Raw genomic sequence first — 19,260 nt, forward strand, 5'->3', positions numbered from 1 at the left:
TATGCCTTTTGTTTTTTAATTTTTGGTAACTTATGTTTATTTCACTAGGTAAACTGAGAACCATGGCAAATGCACACAGTTTATTTGGATCCCCATTTCGTTTTTGCAGAAGCAGCAGCTACTCTTTCTGGGGTCGACAGAACTGATAGACAAGGACAGTCGCACAAATGTAAAATACCAGTGGTGGAAGAAGTACCCAATTGTCATACTTTAGTAAAAGTAAAGATACCTTAATAGAAAATGACTCAAGTGAAGGTCACCTAGTAAAATAATACTTGAGTAAAAGTCTAAAAGTATGGGTTTTAAATGTACTTAAGTATAAATCATTTCAAATTCCTTATTAAGCAAACCAGACAGCACCATTTTGTTTAAAAAAAATAAAAATAATTACAGATAGCCAGGGGCACACTCCAATACTCAGACAATTTAGAAATGAAGCATTTGTTTAGTAAGTCGGTCAGATCATAGGCATTAGGGGAGACTAGAGTTGTTCTCTAAGTGTGGAAAAATGACAATTCTGTCCTGCTAAGCATTCAAAATGTAACGGGTACTTTTGGGTGTCAGGATAAATGTATGGAGTAAAAAGTACATTTTCTTTAGGAGTGCAGTGAAGTAAAAGTAGTCAATATGAATAGTGAAGTACAGATACCCAAAACTACTTAAGTACTTTACACCACTGTAAAATACGATATACAAACAACATAAAGTTTGACTAGTCAAATATACTAAGTATAAATAAAGCAATTGTCAATCGCTGTCCGAGGTCCTGATTCCTGACCCTCTCCTGGCTTAATCTACAATTGGCGTGGCAAAATGGTCGACTGACCACTCTAACAATCGAGATCAGGTGGGAACATTCTAGCCAATGACAGTGCAGAGACCCGTGTGAACTGGCACAACCGATAAAAATAAATAATCGTCGCAATGTCACGTGCAGGACACATCAGTACACTCTTAATAACTTAAGTATTATGAAACGTATATTTGATCAAATAAGCCTCACCTATCAAAATAGCAATTCACTTGTATCTTCACTAGATTCTACGCTCATTGCTTCCCCCCATACAAAACTCCTCACTTTGTCTGCTTTAACGCTTATTTTCACGTACATATTTTGGGCGCAGTCGAAACTCGCTTCGCCTCTGGTTCACCAACTTCTGCTCCCCCGTTTTCTCTTAGGAGGGCCCACAAGTGTAGAGAATTATCCGACAGCCAATCATGTACTTCTCACTGTGGGGCATTGGGAAGACCAAAGACAATGATAGAGGCCTCTAAGTGGCCCAAAATATATATGCCATTGAGGGCTTCCACCATTGAAATGAAGTCAACTGGGTGGGACTTCCAACTTAATTGAATGATCCCGCCTGATGACTCTGTTAGCCTCATGCCCAACCGGATCATCAGGACGGATCAGCCAATCATGAAGAAAATGTACTACTTCAAAATTGAGATTGACAGCATCGGCAGGGCAGGCAGACGCTATAATGGCACAGATACAAAAATGAGTCCTATCTAGCTTTATGGGCGAGACAATAGTTGCAAATTCAAAGAGTAATTTGCATGGTTTGAGTCGAGTTTTCTGTGAAAATAGTATAGGCGGCGTTTAAACAAGCCCAATCCCTCTTTACTCCCGTGACGTTTCATTCTCTGCTGGCCTGCGCCGCTCAATTCGCCGGTAGTGGGATACCTCCTTGCGCAGATCTGGGGAAGAAAATGCTCTGGAACTGGTAGATGGGTGCTCGTCTGGCTTTTCTACGACGCAATTGTTCACATTACCTTGGTGAGTGTGTGATGTGAGTGAGAAGGCGTTGTCAATATAGGAAGTTAATTTGCAGCTCTTATTTGACTCTTTCTACTGTTTGTTCATACAGGAAGGACCCTTTGTTTACATGTCACTTGTTGGAACCTTGGCAACTTCAGACAATGTTTTTGAACTTTAACCTGTGCAACGTAAAAATAAAAAAAAATGTATTAAACAAAATAATTTATAGTACTGTATTGAACTTTTTTTAATTCAAAATATAAATTAAATTAACAATGGTGCCTGTGTTTGAGATGTGCTTTGGAGCCTGGTTGTGGGGAGACATCCAGTGGACATAGTATTAAAATGCTCACATTAAACTGAATAATATACAGGAATGGAATATCAATCACTGTTAGTGCTGGAGTAGAACAAAAACGCCCACCCTCTGGCCCTGGGGTCTCCCAGGAATCTATTGAGATACTGCTCTAACAGATATCCTGTCCATGTAGGGAAGGAGTATGGAAAGGCAGATGAGTGCTGGCTCCACTCTGACCCCACCATCGTCTCCCTGGAGCTGCTGACGGTGGTCCTGGACGGCATCCTGGTGCTGGTCTATGCCATCGTCAAGGACAAACACTCAGGTAGGAACACTGGTACTAAATATGCTTCATTGTCAAGCTTTTCTCATGCTTTATGCCATTCATTTCTGTATTGGTACAATATTTCTTTATAGAGAACACATTCAGAATTGTCCCATTACACAAACAAGTGCTTACATTCCCTTAGCAAGTCACAATTTACATTTTTATAGTGTCTGTCTTCAGCATGTGATGTGCTGAATGACCTATTACCATATACATAGGTGTAATGTTCATTTGGAAAGTATTCAGACCCCTTTTGTTACAGCCTTATTCTAAAATGGATTAAATACGGTTTCCCCCTCAATCTACAAACAATACCCATAATGACAAAGCGAAAACAGGACAAACATTTTTTAAACATTTAATAAATATTAAAAGATACCTTACTTGCGTATGGATTTTTTGCTATGAGACTCGAAATTGAGCTCCGGGGGCATCCTGCTTCCATTGATCATCCTTGATGTTTCTAGAACTTGATTGGAGTCCACTTGTGGTAAATTCAATAGATTGGACATGATTTGGAAAGGCACACACCTGTCTATGTCCCACAGCTGGCAGTGCATGTCAGAGCAAAAACCAAGCCATGAGGTCGAAGGAATTGTCCAAAGAGCTCCGAGACAGGATTGTGTCAAGGGACAGATCTGGGGAAGGGTACCAAACATTTTCTGCAGTGTTTAAGGTTGCCAAGAACACAGTGGCCTCCATCATTCTTAAATGGAAGAAGTTTGGAACCACCAAGACTCTTCCTAGAGCTGGCCCGCCCGTCCAAACTGAGCAATCAGGGAGAATGGCCTTGGCCGTGGAGGTGACCAAGAACCCGATGGTCACTCTGACAGAGCTCCAGAGTTCCTCTGTGGAGATGGGAGAACCTTCCAGAAGGACAACCATCTCTGCAGCACTCCTCCAATCAGGCTTTTATGGTAGATTGGCCAGACAGAAGCCACTCCTCAGTAAATGGCAGCCCGCTTGGAGTATGCCAAAAGGCACCTAAAGACGATCAGACCATGAGAAAGAAGATTCTCTGGTCTGATGAAATCAAGATTGAACTCTTTTGCCTGAATGCCAAGCGTCTGAATACTTTCCTAATGCACTGTACATGGAAAATATAGCCTGGGCGCAAGTTGGTTATCAGCCTAAGTAAACTTGTCATTGTTTGTTTTGAATCAACGGTCAACCTGTGTTTTTAGCTTGTCTTGTTGTTGCACAGTCTGGCCCCCCGGGTGAATAGTTCTCCATGTTTGTTTTCAGGCACTTTGTCTAGATCACGTTGTGTGTGTGTGTGTGAGTTGTACGGAGGCTGGATGATCTTCTGCCCAGACTGGCTGGCAGGCAGCCCCAACCTCAACAGACCACTGGCTCTACTTATGGATCTACCTGGTCTTCTTCAGTGGGGTGTGGGTGGTGGTGCCTAGACTGCTGCTGTGGCAATCATGGCTGTCACTCAAATGACTTCACCCCTTCTACCAAGCCCCGAAGAAGCAGAAATAGACATTATTTTGTATGTACATAATAGGCATTAGCATGCCCACTACACAGAAAAGCCTGGCTACACACAAATAATAATGCCATTTACATTAGGTTTAGCATGTTTTATTAGTTTATCATTAATATAAATAAAGTTATGTATCTGCAAACAAAATATTATTTTCCCTAGCTAGCTTTCCCCACATCTCCACAGTGTAACAATACTCTCCATTCTCCCTTAGCAGGCACATTTAACTGCTGTGATAAGTGTTAAATCTAAACCATGTTGATATGAAAATACCCAAATATGTATCCTGCGCTTAGTTCATCATTGGATTGAGAATCCTGGCTCTTCCACAATCATTGTTCCGTTATAATCTGCATTTCAAATGGCACCCTATTCCCTTCATAGTGCACTACTTTTGAGGTACTTTCATATTGTTCTGGTTTAAGGTAGTGCACTATATAGTCAGTATCTCCGACTTGTCAAGTGTCTCTCACACAGTGATATCTCTACTGACGTGTCTCCTCTCAGCTCTTCTTGATGAGTTTGGCCACAGAGAGGAAGGCTTGCTGGAGCCCCATTCCCTTCAGGCCGCTGCATGCCTGGATCTGCCAGGCTCGGTCTTTGTAGCTGGGCAGCTCCAGCTGGTTGGACACCTCTCTGATGTTCATGGTGTTGGGGAGGTCCTTCTTGTTAGCCAGCACCATCAGAGGTATTCCCTTCATGTTGTCGTCGGACAGGACATTCTTCAGAGCCTTCTGAGCGTCCCCTATACTGGCCCGGTCACTACTGTCCACCACGAACACCATAGCCTTACAGCCCTCCAGGTAGTACCTGCCAATTATAGAACTAGGGTAGTGTCTAGCTAATGATATTGCAATTTTAGCAAGTCATTAGTTGAGGATAAAAGGTTATTCTATTCCAGTACTCTACCAACCTGATCATGGGACCGGAGACAGAATGTGCATTTATTTGTTCTAGACTTGAACTGTCACACCTGATTAAACTACACTGAACAAAAATATAAAATTAACATGTAGTCTTGGTCCCATGTTTCATGAGCTGAAATATAAGATCCCATACATTTTCCATATGCACAAAAAGCCTGATCTGTTAGTGAGCATTTCTTCTTTGCCAAGATAATCCATCCAGCTGACAGGTGTGGAATATCAAGAAGCTGATTAAACAGCATGATCATTACACAGGTGCACCTTGTGCTGGGGACAATAAGGCCACTAAAATGTGCAGTTGTCACAAAATTCCACAGATGTCAAGTTGAGGGAGCATGAAATTGGCATGCTAACTGCATAAATGTCCACCAGAGCTGTTGACAGAGTATTGAATGTTCATTTCTCTACCATAAGCTGCCTCCAACGTCATTTTAGAGAAATTACGTCCAACTGGCCTCACAACCGCAGACCACATATAACCCCGCCAGCCCAGGACCTCCACATCCGGCTTCACCTACGGGATCGTCTGAGACCAGCCACCCATACAGTAGATGAAACTGTCTGTAATAAAGCCCTTTTGTGCAGGGAAAAACATTATTCTGATTGGCTGGGCCTGGCTCCACAGTGGATGGGCCTATGCCCTCGCAGGCCCACACCACTGCCTAGTCATGTGAAATGCATAGATTAGGGCCTATTTAATTAAATTGACTGATTTACTGTGACTCAGTAAAATTGTTAATTGTTGTTTATATTTTTTGTTCAGTCTAATAGCAGGCATTATGATTAGTGGAATGAGATGTGTTCTTAGTACTGGGCTAAAACAGAAATAGAATAGCACAGAACCAACAACTCACCTCCAGTTGGCCCTCATCTCCCCCTGTCCGCCCACATCCCACACGGTCAAGGCCGTTTTCTTGTTCAGATCCAGGGTCACCACGTTGAAGCCCACGGTGGGGGAAGTATCCATCACCAACCCTGTCTTGAGCCTGAAGAGCAGGGTGGACTTCCCAGATGAGCCCAGGCCCATCAGAATAACCGTGGGAGTCCTCTTGATGTACCTCTTGGATAGAAGCAGCCCCATGACAGCCACACTTGGCTAGGCAAAGCAGGGTCTGAGGTAGAAGGTAACGAGGAAGTACGGCAGTCCCACCTCTGCTTCTGAACAATGTTAGTTTGTTGGGTCTTCCTCGGTAGTCTCTGATTTGCATCAACAAAAGGAGATTCGGTGATATGTGCAACCAGTGGCTCTTCTCGATTGAAATAGTTTTTGTATTTTTTGTCTGGGAGTAGGCGTGAAAGCGTCAGGTGTGCTCACTTGCTGCTGCCCACCGGTGACTCACTCAACGTGAATAAAACTGAGTTTGAGTTTCAGAATAGAACCATGGCGGTCACATGAGAACCAGTCTTTTCACATTCTTCTTTTAAAGGCTGTACCAACAGGCTTTCTCAGTTTCTCTATACTGTAAATGCATCCTCCCTCATTGCGCAGATCTAGGGTTTGATTGGTGAAAGCAGTGGGGTGATTATTACCGCAAGGGAGGAAAGTATGTTTTTATTATTTTAATTGGGCCCATGTTTAAAAAAGAATAATAATTAAACACCAGAGAGCTGAAAACGTATTCTTAATTCCCATTTCTTGCGTTAGGAGTTGGCAAGAGAACAATAGACTGGCACCCAGGCTAGGCGCATGTGTCCTAAAATCTTCTGAACCGTGGACTCTGTCCACCGTGTCCGCCGATGACCTAAACCAAGCGCACCTCTCTTAGCCCATGACGTCAGCGTGTCCATCTGGACCAACGATCTGGACTGGGGCTCGAGCGCAAACCTATCGCTTAACTCAAAGCTGCTGCCTGGTACATTTGGCATCCTTACATCAGCGACGACAACAACAACGAAGTGACAGCTTTATTCTGGTAATCGTGCTTTCAAAACATATTTACTTGAGGTAGGTTTATTAATAGTCGAGCGGTTAAATGTGTCTTTCTTGTTTCTCTCCTCAGTTTTCTTGATGATATGGAGCGATGCTTTAGGTACAGTAACGTTACAGCTTGCTAGCTATTAGTCAGCGCTGAATCTATCCAGCTAGGTGCTGGGCTAGCTTGCTTTGTAGACAGCCAGCGAACGGTAAACAGCCATGGGGGCAGCTTTCAACGTAGTGCATCCCTAGCTTGGCCAGTCACTGTTAGGTGAACGTTACCATGTCGCAAGCTAGTTCTGCTACCTGGCAGAAGGTAAGCTAACTACTGTTAGCCAGCTAGGAGGCTAATGGATGCCGCATCTGTTGTTGCTGAGATTCACGATTGTAATCCCAATGGTCAACAGAGTGCCTGGCCAGAGATGCGTTGGCTCTGCAGTACTTACGTAGTTAGCTAACGTTACCTAGCTAGTCATCCAATTATTGAACCAACTGTATGGGACAGTTAAAAGATCTGGATGGGAACGTTTTGCCAAATAAAGAAGCCATTCCATCTCCATCTGCATGTTGTCTGAATGGCCCAATACTATTTAAACCCATGTCGGTATCATCGTGAGCATCCAGAGATGGCATTATAAAGTCCTGAAGTCATGTCTAACTTACTGCACAAGACTTTGAGCAATTATTAACATATTTATGAATACCGTCATTGAAACCAGGGTGCCTCACCACTGAGGTTTAGACTAAGACACAGTGTTTTGTACGTGTCTGTCTTTGATGGTTGTCTTGTAACAGTGTTAGCGGGGACAGTGGTGGCCTCACAGCCCCTGCTTCTCCCTCCCCTGTGCCCCCCGTCCTCACCCCGACCCCCCCACCGCGGAGAGCCAGAGTGAGGTACCCAGCCATGGTGGACGTGGGGAAGTGGCCCCTCTTCACCCTGCTGGGGGCTCAGGAGGTCTCCCGCATCAGGCAGGCCTGTGTCTTCGGAACCTCAGCCAACGAAGCCATCTACATCACCCAGGACGACGAGGTGAGACTGGGGGTGTCTCGATTGTATAGAATAACTTTATAGTTTTTATGTAGTGCAGAAGTCTCTGGAAAGCAGTGGAAATGGTTACGGAGTGGAGTTTCTTGGTTAAATAAATATAATCACATGTAATGGCATCCTCTCCCTGCCTTCTCCTCTTCATCTTTGTCGCTGATCTCCCTGTAGGTGTTTGTGTTTGGGCTGAACTGCAGTAACTGTCTGGGGACAGGAGACAGTCAGAGCACCATGGTCCCTAAGAAACTAGACTTCCTCCGAGGCAAGAAGGTGGTCAGTCTCAGCTATGGCAGTGGACCACACGTCTTACTGGCCACAGAAGGTATGCTGCCCACTTGCCTTACCTGTTTTTACCACCACCAAATGGCTACGTTGACACGTTACTAGAACTTTACCAAAAGCCAGTATAATTGTCATAGTGCAGCTTACTTAAATAGGTCTGTGTTACTTTGGTGTGTTTGTCTCTCAGGGGGAGAGTTGTTTGCCTGGGGGCACAATGGATACAGCCAGCTGGGCAACGGGACCACCAATCAGGGGGTGTCACCCATCCTGGTTTCAACCAACCTGCAGAACAAGAAAATAACACAAGTGGCCTGTGGGTCCCATCACTCTCTGGCCCTGACACACGATGGAGAGGTGAGGGGATAGAAGGGGGGAAATGCTTGTTTAAGTCCTTTTACATGCACTTGTAACCCTGAAATAAGCCCGTTTCAAGATGTTAGCATCTTAATGCTACTGCTACAGTGCTACTGCTAGGTACATAATGTTCAAGAGAATAAAAACACTGTTGGTGAACATGAGTGGAGTATTGGTGGAGGTCGTGTGTAGCCTGTCAGTGTGTGGAGTGGACTATGGAACCCTGTCAGGTTCAAGTTTTCTAACCAGGGCTGATCAGTAGTCACTTGTCTTGGCTGTCTGTCTCTTTAAGTGGTTTATGTTTGTCCCAGCAGCAGGTTAGGAAGGTATTATCTCAGTTCACTGTGTCCAGGCGGGCTGCATCTAACCCAGGCCCACTGGCATGGTCTCACACACGATCTGTTCACTGTGTCCAGGAGGGCTGCATCTAACCCAGGCCCACTGGCCTGGTCTCACACACAATCTGTTCACTGTGTCCAGGAGGGCTGCATCTAACCCAGGAACACTGGCCTGGTCTCACACATGATTGAAGAGTTGATGTAGAAATGACTAATGATTTCCAAAAGTAGCCCTAAATATCTGTCTTGGATGTGTTGAAATATATGTTACTCAGCACTGTAAAGGGATACTTACAACATGACCTAATATCACGGTTACCTAGGATCACTGGTCACGAGGTGTGATTGTGTGTACAGGGTTGACAGTCGGTGTGTATATGATTGTATCTGCTAGGTGTTTGCATGGGGTTACAACAACTGTGGCCAGGTGGGTTCAGGTGCCACAGCCAACCAGCCAACCCCCCGCAGGGTGACCAACTGCCTGCAGGGTAAAGTGGTGATGGGCATCGCCTGTGGACAGACCTCCTCTATGGCCGTGCTCGACAACGGGGAGGTGAGAGACCAAGCCCATGGGAAGGATGGGTTTATATTGGATAGTTCCCTCCGGTCCAGTGAAAGTCAAAGCAAAATGTTGTATAGCACCATATACATAAAGGAAGATATTGCTGACTACCGTGGCCTGTGTGTGTTGCAGGTGTTTGGCTGGGGCTACAACGGGAATGGCCAGCTGGGAGTGGGCAACAACGGTAACCAGCTGACCCCCTGTCGCCTGGCAGCCCTCCAGGGTCTCTGTGTACTACAGGTAAGACTGGACACTAGTGTACACTACTACCACCTGTATGTCTCTGTCTGAATCGTCTACTCATGTCTACTTCAACTAATACGAAACAGAATTGAGCCCAGAGCCTTGTTGCTGTCCACTCCCACTGTGTAAAACCCTTAAGGACTTGTCTTCCAGATCACGTCAGGCTACGCCCACTCCCTGGCTCTAACAGACGAGGGTCTGCTGTATGCCTGGGGGGCTAACACCTACGGACAGCTGGGTACTGGCAACAAGAGCAACCAGCTCAGTCCTGTACACATCATGGCTGAGAAGGAGAGGTAAGGGAGAGAACACACTCACAGGATTGAGATGTAGCTCTGGTGGCTGCTACCGCCCACTAAAAGCCCCAGTTGATACTGTCATCTTTCAGAGACCCACGGTTAGTTCTCTTTTCTCTTCGTCTTCTCTGTTGTATTCCATCCAGTGTGGGTCCATACGGTGACACTGCATAGTCCAAACATTGGCTCACACACCAGATCTGGAATAATCGGTCTCTCTGAGTTTACATTGTCCCTGTCACAATGAAGCAAAACTGGAGAGAGGGGGCCATTATGTTGTGGGCTGGGGTACAAATGGTTTTGACACTTGACAAGCATGAACTTTTCACTGAAAAGATGCAAACCAGTTATTGGGATTTAATTCGGAATAGATCGTGGACATTTGTCATGTTCATTTCTATCTATGAACATTGTGTAACATGTCATAACACTCTTGAATGAACCTCAGGTTGGCCTTGAGATCAAGCTACAAGACAGAGGCCACAATAAAATCAGCAACCTTCTGTGTCAATGGAATACGGTCATGGCTAGACGGGATACAGTTTGTTAAATTGACATCAAAAGTATAATATTTTTGCATTTTAGCTAATCCTAACCTAATACTCCTAACCTGCTACGTTAATTCTCCTAACCTGCTACGAAAAATAAATTCTGGCATAAACTTCACAGTTGGCACTATCCATTGGGTAAGGTAGCTTTCTCCTGGCATCCGCCAAACCCAGATCCGTCCACCTGACTGCCAGATGGTGAAGCGTGATTCATCACTATAGAGAATGCGTTTCCACTGCTCCAGAGTCTAATGACGCTCCAGCTGACGCTTGGCATTGCGCATGGTGATCTTAGGCTTGTGTGTGGCTGTTCGGCCATGGAAACCCATTTCATGAAGCTCCTGATGAACCGTTATTGTGCTGATGTTGCGTCCAGGGGCAGTTTGGAACTCGGTAGTGAGTGTTGCAACCGAGGACAGATGATTTTTACGCACTACACGCTTCAGCACTCGGCAGTCCCATTCTGTGAGCTTGTGTGGCCTACCACTTTGCAGCTGAGCCGTTGTTGCTCCTAGACGTTTCCACTTCACAATAATAACAGCACTTACAGTTGACTTGGGCAGCTCTAGCAGTGCAGAAATTTGACGAATTGACTTGGAAAGGTGGCGTCCTATGACAGTGCCAAGGTTGAAAGTCATGGAGCTCTTCAGTAAGGCCATTCTACTGCCAATGTTTGTCTATGGAGTTTGCGTGGCTGTGTGCTCGATTTTATACACCTGTCAGCAACAGGTGTGGCTGAAATGGCCAAATCCACTAATTCGAAGGGGTGTCCACATACTTTAGTACATGTAGTGTATATCCTATCTAGTTAAATTCATGGAACACCAGCGACTTCAGCAGTGTCCTGTCATTCTTCCTTCTCTTTTTGTGTTTCCTGTCTTCGTCTTAAAGGGGAGAGGGAGAGTGGCCCGCCGTAGGCAGCAAAAGAACAAGGGAATACACTGAAGAGGCGTGGCACAGAGAGACAGAGTAGGGAGACGTGTAAAGAAACAATGCACTCGAGAATCACAGAATTTCCTATAGCGGTCAAAAGTCACAGGAGAGTACTGTTACTTGGTAGTGTGTGTGTGTGTAACACACTCCTCCCCTTCCCCCAGCAGGATAGTGGAGATCGCGGCGTGCCACTCCACACACACGTCTGCCTGTAAGACCCAGAGCGGCCAGGTGTACATGTGGGGCCAGTGTAGGGGTCAGTCCATCGTGCTGCCACACCTCACACACTTCTCCTGCACTGACGACGTCTTCGCCTGCTTCGCTACGCCGTCTGTCATGTGGAGGCTACTCTCCATGGGTGAGTTAATGTGATCATTTATTAAATGGTATTTAAAGGTACAGTATGTAACTTGGTTATGTTTTTTTTCCTTCTTTTTCTGACCTCTAAGTAGAAGGTTCCCCTAACCAATGGTCTAGGATAACCCTCTCTCTCACGCACGCACGCACACACACACACACACACACACACACACACACACACACACACACCATGATTCCCAGCTAAGGCGTTGTGTTCTGTCGTAGAGTATGATGACTTCCTGACTGTGGCCCAGTCTCTGAGGAAAGAGTTCGACAGCCCTGAGACGGCCGACCTCAAGTTCAGCGTGGACGGGAAATACATCCACGTACATAAGGCCGTGCTCAAAATCCGGTATGTGAATTTTAATTAAAAAAAATATATTTTTAAACTGCTAAATTCACAAAAGCTCTGACGAAGGCCGTGAGGCCGATACGTAAGCTTATTAAATATCAGTGATACTATCAAGAACAGTGTGCGGTTTCCTTTTTTCCTTCATCCTGTTTCAACTGTTGCCATGCACCTGCAACAAGATTGCTCAGATGTGCGAGTGCCTTTCTCAATTTTGTAATACTGTTTTTCACTCTGCACTCTGAAAACTTGTAGTATACACAAAAAGAAAAAGACGTACCAAATATACAATGGATTCACTACGAGAGATCAACTTACTTACTGAGCATTGTGCGAATACCCTTTCATTCACACAAGAAGACGCCGATAGGATTCTTTTTCCTACCTCCAACATGGACAACCCAGTTCAGCACTCGACTGTCGAACTCAAAATCCAACTCCAGAGACTTCGAGAGAAAGAAACTCGTTTGTTCCTACATGGCACCACTCTTAGCGAGTATTGGCGCAACAAGCGCATTCCAAGAGGACTGAGAATACAGAAGGAGCCTACAATAGGGAAAAACGACTTAACTTTCGTTCATCAATGGGGTGAGATACTCAATAAATGTTCACTAGATTTAATGTTATTAATCGTTGAGCATGTGTCGAAGGAAGCAAAAGAAGTTGAAGTTAAGATTAGCGAACATGAGATTGTTATGAAGGAGATTCTAGGCCTTAATTTTACAGCCATAGACGACGCGATCAACCAGACCATTGGGAAATACAGAGACTCCCTACGAGCAACAAAGATCAAGAAATATCAGCGTGACACAGAGGATTACCAGCTTAACCAGGTGTATGCATGGGAAGGCCCAAGGACAGGAGCACGGAGAGGCCGACGTAGGGACGCACCACAGATTGAGGGACGCAGATACGCAGCAGCAGGAAGACATGGAAATGGGGACACAGAGGCATCCACCGAGAGCGAATTCCCTACAGACAGTGACTCCAGCTACCATGGCACACAGCCGGTTTTTCTAGCCCGGAAGCAACACAAGGCTCTAGGAAAGAAAAGAAACGACGTAGGAGAGGCAAGCGGTCGAAGAGGAGACCAGGATCACAGGCCGTGGACACGGAGCTACAGCAGGACGCGGTAATGAACCTCTCCAACAAAGACCTTACTGACGCTCAAGTCTCAGTCTTATCTAGGGGTCTCTCTTTTGTACCTACATGTACAGATAAACCATTCGATACGAAAGTAGATCTGTTCAAATTCTTCCGTAAGATTAAACTTAAGCATGTGTTTTCACAAAACACTGCTTCGGGCCAAGAAACACATCAACGAACTGGCACACATTTCAAGCCCAAAAGCAAATTCTGTCCCATAGTCAACAACTCTTCGATTAATACCTATTGTAGGTTAGTCGAACAAGAAGCCATGTCAGTATATACGAGACAAACAAACCACATTCAGAAAAATCTCACTAGAACAGAAGAACAGGCACTGAATGAATTAATGAAAGATTCTTCGTTGGTTATTAAACCTGCAGATAAGGGGGGTGCTGTGGTTGTTTTAGACTATGAAAAATATAAAGAAGAAATTCAGAGAACTCAGTAATGAACGTTTCTATAGAAAACTAAGTGTTGATCCCACACAGGTGTTCCTAAGGGTTATATGCTCTAATCTGGAGCCCTATTAAACCACCTTATCTCAAAACCTGAATATGAATATCTTTGCTGTAAATGTGCTATACGTCCATGCCTTTACATTTTACCGAAATTACACCAACCTAAAACACAACAAGGCAATTATCCAGGCAGACCAGTGGTTGCAGGAATAGGCTCAATGCTAGAGCCATTGTCGAACTTTATAGACGCTTTTATTAAAACTCATGTGCAAACATTGCCATCTTATGTAAAAGACTCTATAGACTTCATAAACAAGATCTCACCAATAACAGGTTTAACAGAAGACTGTATTCTGGTCACATTAGATGTGGAGAGTCTATATACCAGCATTCCCCATGCGGGGGGGCTGGCAGCACTAGCTCACTATTTGGGAGACAGAGATACTAATGAATATCCACCAACAAACTTCATTTTAGAGCTGGCAGAATATGTTTTGAAGTATAACTATTTTAGGTTTGATGATGAATACTACCTCCAAACGAATGGAACGGCGATGGGTTCCACATTCGCTCTGAGCTATGCTAACCTTTATGTGGGTCTATTTGAAGAACGTTTTGTCAATAACAAAAACGAAAATCCATTTTTGAATAAAATCCTGAAGTGGTATCGATATATTGACGACATTTTTTGCATATGGGAAGGAACTGAACAAGAGCTGTCAGGTTTTATGTCACTACTCAATGACATTGACCCCAATCTCAAATTCACTATTGAAAGTGACACTCAACGCGTTCATTACCTCGATATGTGGATTGAGAAATCAAATGGAACCCTGTTTACAACTCTGTATCGAAAAGAAACAGACAGAAATACTCTATTACAGGGGGACAGCTTCCATCCTGAGCCATTAAAAAGAGGACTTCCAAGAAGCCAGTTTTTCAGACTGCGCCGTATATGCTACTCCAATGATGATTATCTAGAAAAAGCAGCGGAGATGCGCATTAGGTTTCTAAGAAGAGGCTATTCGCCACAATGTGTGGATGAAGCTCTTCATTTGGCATTGGGAAAAACATGAGATGAATTGTTACAAAAAAGACCTGCTAAAGCAAAATAACACTCCGTTATGTTCACAACCACATATACTTTGAATTTGCGTAAAGTGGGAGGTGTGGTTAAGAAACACTGGCATATTCTATCATCGGATCCAGCTTTGCCGGCTGAATTTAAAAATCCACCACTCATTGTGTTTAGGAGAGGTCGCAATTTACGGGATAAATTGGTTCATGCCAACTGCCAGCCACGAAAGAAAATCAGCCAGGCTCTTTTACGCCCTCTACCAAATGGTAGCTATAAATGCAGAGGATGCGCACAGTGCAACAATATGATTAAGTGTGAATATTTCTGCCACCCACATACAGGAAACGGTTTCAAATTAACGATATCATCACGTGTACCACCACCCATGTTATTTACATTATTAAATGTCCATGTGGGCTCTGCTATGTCGGTAAAACCTCCCGCTCTCTCAAACAGAGAATTAGTGAACACAAAAGTTCAATCAGGAGAAACGACAGGGATTATCCAGTCGCAGTACACTTTAATGACCTAAAGCATGACATTTCTACCTTTAGATTTTGTGGTATAGAGAAAGTCAAGATATCAGACAGGGGAGGTGATATTAATAATACTCTCAGCAAAAGAGAATGTTTTTGGATTTTCACCCTCCAGACATTATTTCCTAAAGGACTTAATGATGAAATGCCTATGTTTGTTATGTTGTGAATTTAAAATATGTTCCTATTTAAGATTACTTTGTTTTTTCGCATGATGTACCCAATAATTAATGAAAACTTGCTATGTCCTTGTTGTGATTTTATGGACGTGTTCGGTGCGTCTTGTCTATACACTTTTGTTATATTTGTGAAATACATATTATGTTTGGTAGCACTTATTTATTTTTCCTTTGCCTCCAACTCCTTTCCATACGTGGAACGGATGTGGGTGGGGCTAGGTCTACATAGAGGTGCTGTCTTAGAAAATTCACAAAAGCTCTGACGAAGGCCGTGAGGCCGATACGTAAGCTTATTAAATATCAGTGATACTATCAAGAACAGTGTGCGGTTTCCTTTTTTCCTTCATCCTGTTTCAACTGTTGCCATGCACCTGCAACAAGATTGCTCAGATGTGCGAGTGCCTTTCTCAATTTTGTAAACTGCTAAAGCAAGCACACATTTTCTTTAAGAAATGTAGCTTTTCTAGTTTTAGCCTTTCCAATAGGACCAAGCAGGTACAATAAAACCTGTCTATAGACATAACACGACAACATAAGTGTCCATCATTGTTTCTGTCAGGTGTGAACACTTCCGCTCCATGTTCCAGTCCCACTGGACAGAGGACATGAAGGAGGTGATTGAGATCGACCAGTTCTCCTATCCCGTCTACCGCTCCTTCTTGGAGTTCCTCTACACTGACAACGTAGACCTGCCCCCAGAGGACGCCATCGGTGAGTTGGACTGAACCAGGAATCCTGTTTAGGATCCATACGGGGCCCCAGACTCAAAACAAATGACTTTATTGAGTTAAAGTCCATCCATAGGAAAGCCGCTGTGTGTACGAACTGTGTCTCTGTTTCAGGCCTGTTGGACCTGGCCACATCCTACTGTGAGAACCGTCTGAAACGTCTGTGTCAACACATCATCAAGAGAGGCATCACCGTGGAGAACGCCTTCTCTCTGCTCTCTGCCGCCGTGCGATACGACGCTGAGGTGAGACACACTGTGACAGTGCCACTACTAAGGGTTAACCACTCAGATGCTTACTGGTTACCACAAGCTTCTTGAGGCTGCCTTATACGAGAGACGTTAGCCGTGTCATTATGGACATATTAGTCAGATGACCTCGTATACCATCTTATACCTATTTAGGTACTGTATACCAGGGGTAGGCAACGAGATTCAGCCGCGGGCTGATTTTTGATGCGTAGCAGATGGTCGGGGTGCTGGAACATAATAATAATAAGTTGTACTCTACAAATTGCATACAACTAAGCCCCAAAATAGATTTTATTTGAAAATAACAAAGATACCTTGATTACCTTACGTTAAACAGTTTTTTTTCTGAATTCCTGGTGACTTTACAGTCTTTTCTGACCCAAAACTAAGGGGGCCCCAAAAAAATCACTCGGTGGCCGGTTTTGGGCCGCTTGTTGCTGACCTGCTGTATACTGTACCCGTGTTCATACTGTGACTGGATGTGATCGCTCCCCTGTAGGACCTGGAGGAGTTCTGCTTCAAGTTCTGTGTGAACCACCTGACAGAGGTGACCCAGACTGCAGCCTTCTGGCAGATCGATGGCAACATGCTCAAAGAGTTCATCTGCAGAGCCAGCCGCTGTGGGGCCTTCAAAAACTGACTGACCACTAACCAGCCCCGAAGGAAGGAAGGACGAGGAAAGGGCTAGCATGAACTGGTTTGGCTTGACACTACTTGGCCATGGTAGAAAGGACAAAGAAAGAAATGGTATGAACATGGAAATGGCTAGCTTGAACCGGATCTCTAAATTGCCATATTATTAATCCATTGAGACAATATCTGGTGAGGTCATCTGGTGACTATGGCTCACCTCCAGTTACACAGCCAAAGAAGCCAAATCCAATCCCTGCCTATGCACCTAATATTCCACACGGACAGGTGGCACTGTGGGGAGGAAGTTCCTTTACCAGTCAAAACAGTGACATCAGAGTTCATTGTCTGTCACTGCATGTTTACAAACCTGCTAAATGGCATCACACTGCTCAGTTAGCGTCAGTTTAATTGGAGGACAATAGATCTAGCTTAAGATGGGGACACTGTTACATGCCAGACAATGTCTGGTGACGGCTGAGGCAGGCGATGGCAGTCAAACCCCCCCCCCCCGATTTGCAGACTTTTTTTTGTTGCATCAACGTTGTGTACTTTGCTCTACTGTTGAAGTGTTGGATGTAGCTGGTCAGAAATATATTTTACAGGGTTTATGATTCAGAGCCTGTGGATGTTTTGAGGAAATGACAGTTTCAATATGAATTGTTAATATGCTGTGTACTGACAAAGTAGAGCGGAGATTGTCATTTATTCAGGCACGTTATTTCTCAAGACTTGAGATGAACATGGTGATGCAATGCAACAATGAGCAGGAAGTTGGTTTTCAACTCTTCAGTTCTTTTACCAGACAGAAAACAAAACATTTGGACCATACACAACTTGTTACTCTGTGTGAACTTTTTTATTCTTACAAAAATAGATATCTACATTTTTTACTATTACTTATTGCATTCCTTTGGTTGAGATTTCCCCCCCCCCCCCCACCCAAGCATTTCCAATCATTCTGCTGCTTTGAATATTGTTTTAATGGTTTAATGTTCATTACTACATTCTAATTTACTTTGAAGCGAGTGTTTGTACTGAAATTTAAATTCAACGCATTGTATTCTTAGATTATTTTTTCAGAAATAATTTGTTGCTCATGTTTATTTTTGCAATTACATTTATTTTGAAATATTTACAATTATTTAGGATGTACACAGTTACTATTGGTGCCACAATTCTCAACATGTTTATTGACTTGCAAGTCATGAGAAGCAACCACTTTGAAATAAACAACTACATTCTTGTACACAATGCTGGATGATGCATTAGAAATGACTTTATATGTCTTTGTTTTGAACATAAATTCATATGAGCAATGACAGTTATAAACATGTCCTTATACTGCCATCTAGAGGCCATCACATATATTCTCTAATCCTAGAGACACTAGCCTAATGAATACCATTATTATAAACTGGGTGGGTCGAGCCCTGAATGCTGATTTTTATTATAAAATATATATATATTTCACCTTTATTTAACCAGGTAAGCCAGTTGAGAACAAGTTCTCATTTACAACTGCGACCTGGCCAAGATAAAGCAAAGCAGTGCGTCAATAAACAACAGTTACACATGGAATAAACAAAAGTACAGTCAATAACACAATACAAAAATCTAGATGCAGTGTGTGCAAATGGAGTAAGGAGGTAATGCAATAAATAGGCCATAGAAGCGAAGTAATTACAATTTAGCAAATTAACACGAGTGATATAATGTGCAAGTAGAAATACTGGTGTGCAAAAGAGCAACAAAAAAAAGTAAATAAGAACAATATGGGGATGAGGTAGGTAGATTGGATGGGCTATTTACAGATGGGCTGTGTACAGCTGCAGCAATCTGTTAGCTGCTCAGATAGCTGATGTTTAAAGTTAGTGAAGGAGATAAGTCTCCAACTTTAGCGATGTTTGCAATTCGTTCCTGTCATTGGCAGCAGAGAACTGGAAGGAAAGGCGGCCAAAGGGGGTGTTGGCTTTGGGGATGACCAGTGAAATATGCCTGCTGGAGCTCGTGCTAAGGGTGGGTATTGTTATCTTGACCAGTGAGCTGAGATAAGGTGGGTCTTTACCTAGCATAGACTTATAGATGACCTGGAGCCAGTGGGTCTGGCGACGAATATGAAGCGAGGGCCAGTCAACGAGAGCATACAGGTCGCAGTGGTGGGTGGTATATGGGGCTTTGGTGACAAAACGGATGGCACTGTGATGGACTGCATCCAGTTTGCTG

At 43.9% G+C, this 19,260-nt stretch overlaps 2 protein-coding genes across 5 annotated transcripts; one reads left to right on the plus strand and one right to left on the minus strand.

Moving 5' to 3' along the window:
• Window positions 1–3,959: 3,959 nt before the first annotated feature.
• Window positions 3,960–6,209, minus strand: LOC115179834 (ADP-ribosylation factor-like protein 11). The gene is made up of 2 exons (XM_029741660.1): window positions 5,658–6,209; window positions 3,960–4,687 (listed from the first exon to the last, which is right to left on the minus strand). The coding sequence occupies exons 1-2, from the start codon at window positions 5,882–5,884 to the stop codon at window positions 4,381–4,383; spliced, it is 534 nt and encodes a 177-aa protein (XP_029597520.1). The 5' UTR covers window positions 5,885–6,209; the 3' UTR covers window positions 3,960–4,380.
• LOC115179833 (RCC1 and BTB domain-containing protein 1) lies at window positions 5,951–18,288 on the plus strand. Of its 4 annotated transcripts, none has more exons than XM_029741655.1 (12): window positions 5,951–6,748; window positions 7,514–7,748; window positions 7,932–8,082; window positions 8,230–8,396; window positions 9,129–9,287; window positions 9,429–9,536; window positions 9,693–9,835; window positions 11,481–11,674; window positions 11,902–12,028; window positions 15,985–16,136; window positions 16,268–16,398; window positions 16,904–18,288. In XM_029741655.1, exons 1-12 carry the CDS (start codon window positions 6,573–6,575, stop codon window positions 17,042–17,044), a joined length of 1,884 nt encoding a protein of 627 aa, XP_029597515.1. In that variant the 5' UTR covers window positions 5,951–6,572; the 3' UTR covers window positions 17,045–18,288. The 4 variants fall into 4 exon arrangements, with proteins under 4 accessions (XP_029597515.1, XP_029597516.1, XP_029597517.1 ...); XM_029741656.1 differs by having other exon boundaries at window positions 6,442–6,748; window positions 11,484–11,674; XM_029741657.1 differs by having other exon boundaries at window positions 6,628–6,833.
• Window positions 18,289–19,260: the final 972 nt, after the last annotated feature.

Source organism: Salmo trutta, chromosome 39 (genome assembly GCF_901001165.1).
Source record: "Salmo trutta chromosome 39, fSalTru1.1, whole genome shotgun sequence".
NCBI lineage: Eukaryota > Metazoa > Chordata > Actinopteri > Salmoniformes > Salmonidae > Salmo > Salmo trutta.

What these genes read in the sequence shown, in the direction of transcription:
- LOC115179833 (XM_029741655.1), top strand. Translation starts at nt 6,573, where the DNA reads ATGACGTCAGCGTGTCCATCTGGACCAACGATCTGGACTGGGGCTCGA. An exon ending in CGTCTTACTGGCCACAGAAG is followed by an intron (nt 8,083 to 8,229) that starts GTATGCTGCCCA and finishes TTTGTCTCTCAG; the next exon opens with GGGGAGAGTTGTTTGCCTGG. An exon ending in GCCCCCAGAGGACGCCATCG is followed by an intron (nt 16,137 to 16,267) that starts GTGAGTTGGACT and finishes TCTCTGTTTCAG; the next exon opens with GCCTGTTGGACCTGGCCACA.
- LOC115179834 (XM_029741660.1), bottom strand. Translation starts at nt 5,884, where the DNA reads ATGGGGCTGCTTCTATCCAAGAGGTACATCAAGAGGACTCCCACGGTT. An exon ending in GAGATGAGGGCCAACTGGAG is followed by an intron (nt 4,688 to 5,657) that starts GTGAGTTGTTGG and finishes TATAATTGGCAG; the next exon opens with GTACTACCTGGAGGGCTGTA.